The 7794-nt window shown below is 42.6% G+C and overlaps 1 protein-coding gene across 2 annotated transcripts in view; it reads right to left on the bottom strand.

The window, feature by feature from the left end:
• Positions 1-295: 295 nt before the first annotated feature.
• LOC121572236 (gamma-aminobutyric acid type B receptor subunit 1-like) overlaps positions 296-7794 on the bottom strand; it is a 94800-nt gene continuing 87301 nt past the window's right edge. For both annotated transcript variants that reach the window (XM_041884188.2, XM_041884187.2), the window contains exons 4-7: positions 7751-7794; positions 6522-6707; positions 5838-5855; positions 296-516 (exon numbers count right to left, since the gene is read on the bottom strand). The exon at positions 7751-7794 is cut by the window's right edge and continues 95 nt beyond it. In XM_041884188.2, coding sequence (XP_041740122.1) covers positions 479-516; positions 5838-5855; positions 6522-6707; positions 7751-7794 — 286 coding nt within the window. In that variant the 3' untranslated portion in view covers positions 296-478. The remainder of the gene's footprint in view (positions 517-5837; positions 5856-6521; positions 6708-7750) is intronic.

Raw genomic sequence — 7794 nt, 5'->3', positions numbered from 1 at the left:
AGTTGTGTCCTCTGTGAGTTCTCTGACAGTGAAATGTGGCTAGCAAGTGATAAATAAACACACTACACAACCCAGAGTACATGTAATCTCTACATAACTAAAATGTAATTACTAGCTGTTACACAGGATATAGCAACTTCTACATAATTACTCAGGCCTCCTCCTCATTACCAAGTGAAAATTCCTACAAAAAATAGATGAGCTTCGACTTTAGTCAACTTTATTGCAACACGTAAAAATACCTTACATTTATTACAAAATAATTCAGATTTTTATTGTTAGATTAATAATTTGATTAATTTGATTGAACAAAGATATAACATAAAAATAACTATTCTAGTGGTGACTCAAATATGTAGCCTATAGAATGGTAAGTAGCCAAGGTAGCTAATTTAGAAAAATGGGATGGATCTTTTTCTCCCATTTGTAACATTACAAGTAACAACGGAAATCAACAACTGTCTCAGTCTTCATCTGGTCATTTTCCCATCATTGAGTCTGAGACCTTGTGGAAATCTGTGGTAGAGAAGAAGAATGTATGACAATTTAGCATTAGACACTACGTAACCCTTTACTAGTTATCATCATCATGCTTTCTATAGTTTAAGCCTATAGCTAGGCCTAGCTAGCTACCTAGCTAGTTCTTGTGTTATCCAGCTAGCTATAAAAGTGCATGCTAACACCAAATATTTTTTATAACTAACTCAAGTTGCATATTTCAGTTAGGGAACGCCTACTCTGTGAAGTGCAGGTGGGCAATAACTCAATTTGCCCTTGCACTCCTTCTAAACAAAGCAATTATTTGAAACTTTTGCAAATTTTTGAAACGTGCACGTGGATGGAGTCGTTTTTTGGGGGGGGGCAGCTGACTCTTTTCGTTGCGTTCTACCCAGAAGTCCACCTTATATAGTGTATATCCACTAGGGGACTTGGGGAGCCAGAGTTAGTAGGAAGGGAACACTAGGTGGCTTGAGTTTGAAGTGGAGGGAGTACAGGGTTTAGCACGAGGAGGCTAAAAAGAGATTTAGGCTTGGAAAAGTTGAATATTTTCAGAAGGAGTTGGGTAATGTTAAGGGAGGAGGATTGGAGGGAAAGAAAGAGAGAGGAGGTTGAAAAGACAGAGGGAGGCAGAGGATGGGTTTGAATCTGTTGAAGCTACCAATAACAAGGGAGAGGGTATTTCGAGGAAGATTGGTGTCAAGTTCAAACACAGTGAGCCGGACGCCAGTTCGAGTTCTGGAGGTGAAATGGAAGGGGAGCTCGGAGCCCGAGCCTTGCATTGATGGACATGGTTATGATAAAGACACGTTTTGGTCCAGTGGGAGTGAGATTTTTGAAGAGGGTGGAATCAGGCCTTTAGGCTGATCCATGGGTGGTTTCAGGTTGGGTGGAAAAGATGATGGGTGCTGAGTTGTTGAAGGTAACCCGAAGCGGACTTGTGATGTTTGTTTGTGTTTCTTCAGATCAGAGGGAGCAGGCACTCCGTGCGACGCAACTTGGGGAAAGACCTGTATCTTGCTTTGCACTTAGGTACAGGGCACCATTGAACAGAGTGATTTCTGGGGTAGTGTTAAGTGTGGAGGTTGGAGCAAATTTTTAAGTTGAAGATTTCTGGTGTTTGTGGCGCCCGCCGTTTTGGTTGCGACGCAGATCTGGTGGGGAGCGTGGTGAAACAGAGGAGACACTGTCTGTTCTTTTGAGCTTTAATACAGACTCTTTACCTGACAAAGTAACGTTAGGATATATTATTAGTTACGTTGCTAGAGCTTCTGTGCCGAATACACTGCGGTGTTACAGGTGTCACGTTTATGGACATGTCGCAGCAAGTGTGAGAAGTGTGCAGGAGGACATGCGACAGAGGGAATGTGTCGTTTCGGTGGATAAAAGTTGTGTGCATCAACTGTAGGGGTGTCCATGTTGCTGGGGATCGGAGGTGTCCGGTGCGAGAGAGGCAGGTTGAGGTGGCCGGATTCAGAGTAGTGCAGAAGATGTCGTACGCCGAGGCAGTCAAGAAAGTAGAGGAGGGTGGATCAAGGGTGAGGGATTCTGAGAAGATTCCTGAGAATAGTAGATCTGTGCCAGAACAGAGGGATAGGCCAACGAGTGATACAGTAGATGTTTCAGTAAAGGTTGGCTTCTTAGCGTTCATAGTAATGGTTATCAACTGTACCACAGAGATGGAACATACAGTGCATTCAGAAAGTATTCAGACCCCTTGACTTTTTCAAAATTTTGTTAAGTTAAAGCCTTATTCTAAAATGGATTAAAGGAGTCTTATGGCTTGGGGGTAGAAGCTGTTAAGGAGCCTTTTGGACCTAGACTTGGCGCTCCTGTACCGCTTACCGTGCGGTAATAGAGAGAACAGTCTATGACTTTGGTGGCTGGAGTCTTTGACAATTTATAGGGCCTTTCCTCTGATACCGCCTAGTATATAGGTCCTGGATGACAGGAAGCTTGGTCCCAGTGATGTACTGGGCCGTACGCACTACCCTCTGTAGCGCCTTACGGTCAGATGCAGAGCAGTTGCCATACCAGGCGGTGATGCAACCGGTCAGGATGTCCGTGTCCAAAGAATCCTCAGCTGTCTTCCTCTTGCGGCCATTGGGTCTGGGAGATGGGGTGGAGGTTGATGGAGTTGCAGGGCAGAGAGCAAGGGTGTGCCTGGACAGTGGGTTGGGTGTTGGTGAAAAGGGTCTGGGCTTTGGGGAGAGGGGCCAGAGAGGTGATGAACCAGGCCGGGGAGATGATGAATCAAGGGGCCTACAGGCAGATGGCGAATACATTAGAATACAATGCAAGCAATCTTAAAACATCTCCATGGGCTCCTCTGAGTTAAAATGTTTACCCAAAATAACTGATTTCATAAACATCTCAATCTAATTAACACAATCACACACACACCACACGGTCTGTTTCCTGATGTTTGAAATAGCCCTGCTAATCATTATGATAACACAGGCACTGAATATTTCCCATTCACAATTTCTCCCATCCAGAAAAGAGCTGATTTTAAATGTTCTAACTAGGTCTGCTAAACATACGATCACAAACACACACACTGACTGTACAAAAGGACTCTGCTGCATGACGAGTACCGTATCTGGCATATTGGTGTCTGTCTGACGATGGTTCACGTGAACACGAAGCCAATCCAGTTGTCTGACAGTCGGTGGAACACACACCAGACCCCCTCCTCGCCTCCTTCACCCTATCTAGATTACTGGTGCCCGAATCTTTCTCCATGTTTCTTTGATATTAGTATCGGTGTTCAAATATCGTGATACAGTATCTCCCCCCCCCCAGCTGTTGTCTTTTGCTTGCTTGTCCGAATATGAATACAACCGCATTGAAGGTTTGTAAAGGTTCTCGTATTGTCTCACCAGCTCGCACGCTCTTCCAAATTGGACATAGACATAATTGCTCTTGGCAAATCTCGAAATAAAAAGCACAAAAAAAGGATTACTAGGATTAAAATGTCAGGAATTGTGAAAAACTGAGTTTAAAATGTATTTGGCTAAGGCGTATGTAAACTTCCGACTTCAACTGTGGATAAATAAATACAGAAAAATGAAACTGAAGGCATTTGGACCCAGTCTGACACCAAGAGAAGATTAATGTGGGAGACAGGCCTCTACACAATATATATACACATGTGCCACTTGTAAACTTGTGATCTCTGTAATTGCAAACAATGGTTTCTGTACCAAATATTAAGTTCTGCTTTTCTGATGTATCAAATACTTATGTCATGCAATAAAATGCAAATTAATTACTTAAAAATCATACAATGTGATGTTCTGGATTTTTGTTGTAGATTCCGTCTCTCACAGTTGAAGTGTACCTATGATAAAAATGACAGACCTCTACATGCTTTGTAAGTAGGAAAACCTGCAAAATCGACAGTGTATCAAATACTTGTTCTCCCCACTGTATATACACATGTGCCACTTGCCACATAGAAGCTAAATATTTGTATACTTTAATTATAAGTAGCCTTTTTTCTTTTATTCCAGGCTTTATCTAAATATCTGCAAACGGAAATACACAATGGACAAAAAACTATTTAAGTTTCTCCTCATCGCTAAGCCACATAATGCCAGGGTATATCTGATGTGCTTTCTGGAATAAGAGCAAGCGTATATCGTGGTAGAAAGGACAATAGAGGATAAAATGAGTTTCATTCTCTATTTCTTCGAGGTCAACATAGTTACATAGTCTTTCCTCTTCCGTTTCACCACAATACCAACTTGTTTCAATACGCAGAGGCAATATCCCTGATCTTACCTGCGCACATAGCGATCTCCTGCTTTTAGGTAGGTTGTACATAATATATCTCTCACACAAGTGTATTTATTCTCCCACTTGGATCGCACTTCCAGAAGCTTGAAGCTTGAAAATGAGAACCAGGTTGTCAGGATGGGTAATGTACTGTAATGTATCGTATAAGTTGGTAAATTTAGTGCAAACCTGCCCATTTGTAACAAACATTGTAACAAGCAATTGTTGTTACACTACTGTAATTACATATTGCAATTACTACCAGGTACATCTTGTTATTACATTGTAACAGTGAGTCGTAACAGTTAGATACACTACTTGTTACAGTGTAATTACACTGTAATAAGGACCACTTAAAAGGAAGTGTTACCTAAAAATATTTGCTAGAACTCGAAACTTCAGCTAAAAAAAGATGTTAGCATTGTCAGAAATGCTACAAAAAGGTAGCAATTTGTTGGTTCTTAAATGGACAGAAATGAGCGTGTGAAAGCGATAAATTACAAATGTAATCAAAACTGTTTCCCCCTACAAACGTATTCAGTCCGAAAGGTGGCAAGTCTAATGGTCACTTCATGGACGCTGTGTTCTCGTTCTTATCCGACGCCTAGATATTGAGCTAGGTCGGAGTAAGGCAATCCATTTTTTTTTCTCCCCCTAATGCTAACAACCCCTGTTAAAAATCTGGTATGTGGTTCTCGGTAACGGCCGGATGGCTCATGACGAGAGGCAGGGGGGGTGTTGTGTATCTCCAAGGTGATTTGTGAATTTCGATCAACATTGGTGTCATATTGGCTTTATACATGACGGGAGGGAGATGCCGGAATTCTCTCCAGATCAGTTTGAAACTCCAGGATCTTGTTTCTTTAGAGGAGTTTAAAAGTTTGATTGACTCACGTTACTGAGGAATGTGATTGTTATTAGGATTTAATGCGGCGGTACATGTTTGTATGTTTCTGTATGTAATTGTAATGTACGTGTGTCTACGTCTGAACGTTGTTACGTCTGATATTTGTCTGAACATTGTTTCTCCCTGCTGCTGCTGTTGGAACAAGTCTCTCTTGAAAAATAGATTTTATCTCAATGAGACTACCTGGATAAATAAAGGTTAAATAAATAAAATATAGAGTCTGTATTTTTCTCAATCACATGCAATCGAGAATATGATATTATTGCGTACATTAAACCCAGATTTATTTCCAGTGCAACACTGCCACCATGTGCTGGATTAAAAAAATGATCAATAATAGAAATCGGCAGCTTCTACAAAAAAAATTTATACTCACAAGCCGCCTGATCCCGCGAGCTTACATGAATGGTTCGCTGCACGGATATCAACCATTCATTTAAGCTCGCGGGATCAGGCGGCTCGCGAGGCTACAAAAACGTCACACTTAATTTGGGTAGTCCCATATAGAAGATCTAAAGACGGTCAAACTATCAAGAAACTATCTGTTCATAAACAGCTGCCTGCTCTGGTAAATGTTACTTCCCTTTAGACTTACCTATACACAGTGCAAAAATAGAAAAGCTAAATGGAAAACAATCAAAAATGGTCTTACCTGTGTAATGTCTGTCATCTTCAAATGGAGACATGGTGGAAGAACGAAACAGAGAATTGTGATAGTTTCTATACACACAGCACATAGTGGATATAGCGCTACTTTATATCTTACTGTAAACAGAACCATGCACTGACAGAACCACAGAGCCATGCACTAACAGAACCACAGAGCCATGCACTAACAGAACCACAGAGCCATGCACTAACAGAACCACAGAGCCATGCACTAACAGAGCCATGCACTGACAAAGCCATGCACTAACAGAGCCATTCACTGACAGAGCCATGCACTAACAGAGCCATTCACTGACAAAGCCATGCACTGACAGAGTCAAGCACTGACAGAGCCATGCACTAACAGAGCCATGCACTGACAGAGCCATGCACTGACAGAGCCATGCACTGACAGAGCCATGCACTAACAGAGCCATGCACTAACAGAGCCATGCACTGACAGAGCCATGCACTGACAGAGCCATGCACTAACAGAACCATGCACTAACAGAGCCATGCACTGACAGAGCCATGCACTGACAAAGCCATGCACTGACAGAGCCATGCACTAACAGAGCAAATCAAGTGGGAAAAATCAAGATTGGTTCTGGTAAAAATGTACATCAGTTAGAGTCCTAAGATCCACTTTTTGATCAAGGAACAATATAGCCACAGTATCTTTACTCACAGTGGCAGACGGGTTTGGGCGAGTCCCACTGGCCCAGCTTGTTGCAGTGTGTTGAGTTCCTGCCAACCAGGATGAATCCTGGCAGACAGCTGTACTGCAGTACGGTCCCCTCCACTGGGGGCCCCAGGGGCCACTCTGATACACGCCCGTTCTCCAGAGACGTCCACACCCGCAGGCACTGTAGTACTAGGAGAGGGAGGGATAGATCAGGGTTAGAGTAGGTATGGGTGAGATGGACGGAGAGAGGGAGGGAGGGAGATCAGGGTTAGAGAGGGTATGGGTGAGGGGGAGGGTGGGAGGGAGGGATTGAGGCAGGAGAAAGTGTATTCCTCAGGTTCAGATTCTAGTATGCTTCCATAACGCTACTGTATCATTCACCCTGTACTAAAATTTGCAAGTGGACCAGCAACTGAGCCTGTGAAGAGTTTTCGTAAAGAGTGAGAGAAGAACAGAAACGATTCTTAAAGAGTGAGAGCAGAACACAGAAAATATTCTTATAGTGAGAGAAGAACACAGAAAATATTCTTAAAGAGTGAGAGAAGAACACAGAAAAGATTCTTAAAGAGTGAGAGAAGAACACAGAAAAGATTCTTAAAGAGTGAGAGAAGAACACATAAAATATTCTTAAAGAGTGAGAGAAGAACACAGAAAAGATTCTTAAAGAGTGAGAGAAGAACACAGAAAATATTCTTAAAGAGTGAGAGAAGAACACAGAAAATATTCTTGAAGTGAGAGCTGTACACAAAAAAGACATACAGGTGTGTGGGTAAATACTGTAGAGGGACAGTGCATCGACAGTGGTTATAGGGATGTACCATCGGTTGAGGGAGGTAAGAGTAACCCCACCCGTCGGAAGACAATGGGGGATCCCCTTGCCATGAAAAAGCTGCATGCCTTGAGTGGATAGCAGTCGAGTATGTGGTTAGATGTTAGAGTGGCTTACCTCATTCAAAAAGGAGTAGTCCCCCTGTTTGAAGGGGCTGAAAGTTGACAGTATACACAATGGAGAAAGACGGGTAGAAGCAGAAAGAGATGGAGAGTGTAAGTTTATGAGTAACCTTGACTAAGAATCGGACTTCCGTTAGCTCCCCGTGCTAATGCCTAGGTTTTAGCTCTGTGGGCTAACACAGTCTTGTGGTCCACAGGAGACCCAGTCCGTCACATGTAGAAGTAGATATATGCATGATATGGTCAGTTATGGAGCGTATTCGAGTAGAAAAGATGCTCACAACATTTGCTGCGCTGGGTGAGGTCAGTCCAGGTACCGTTGGGT

The sequence above is a fragment of the Coregonus clupeaformis genome, chromosome 8 (genome assembly GCF_020615455.1).
Source record: "Coregonus clupeaformis isolate EN_2021a chromosome 8, ASM2061545v1, whole genome shotgun sequence".
Classification (NCBI taxonomy): Eukaryota; Metazoa; Chordata; class Actinopteri; order Salmoniformes; family Salmonidae; genus Coregonus; species Coregonus clupeaformis.
This window is presented reverse-complemented; position numbering and strand designations above follow the sequence as displayed.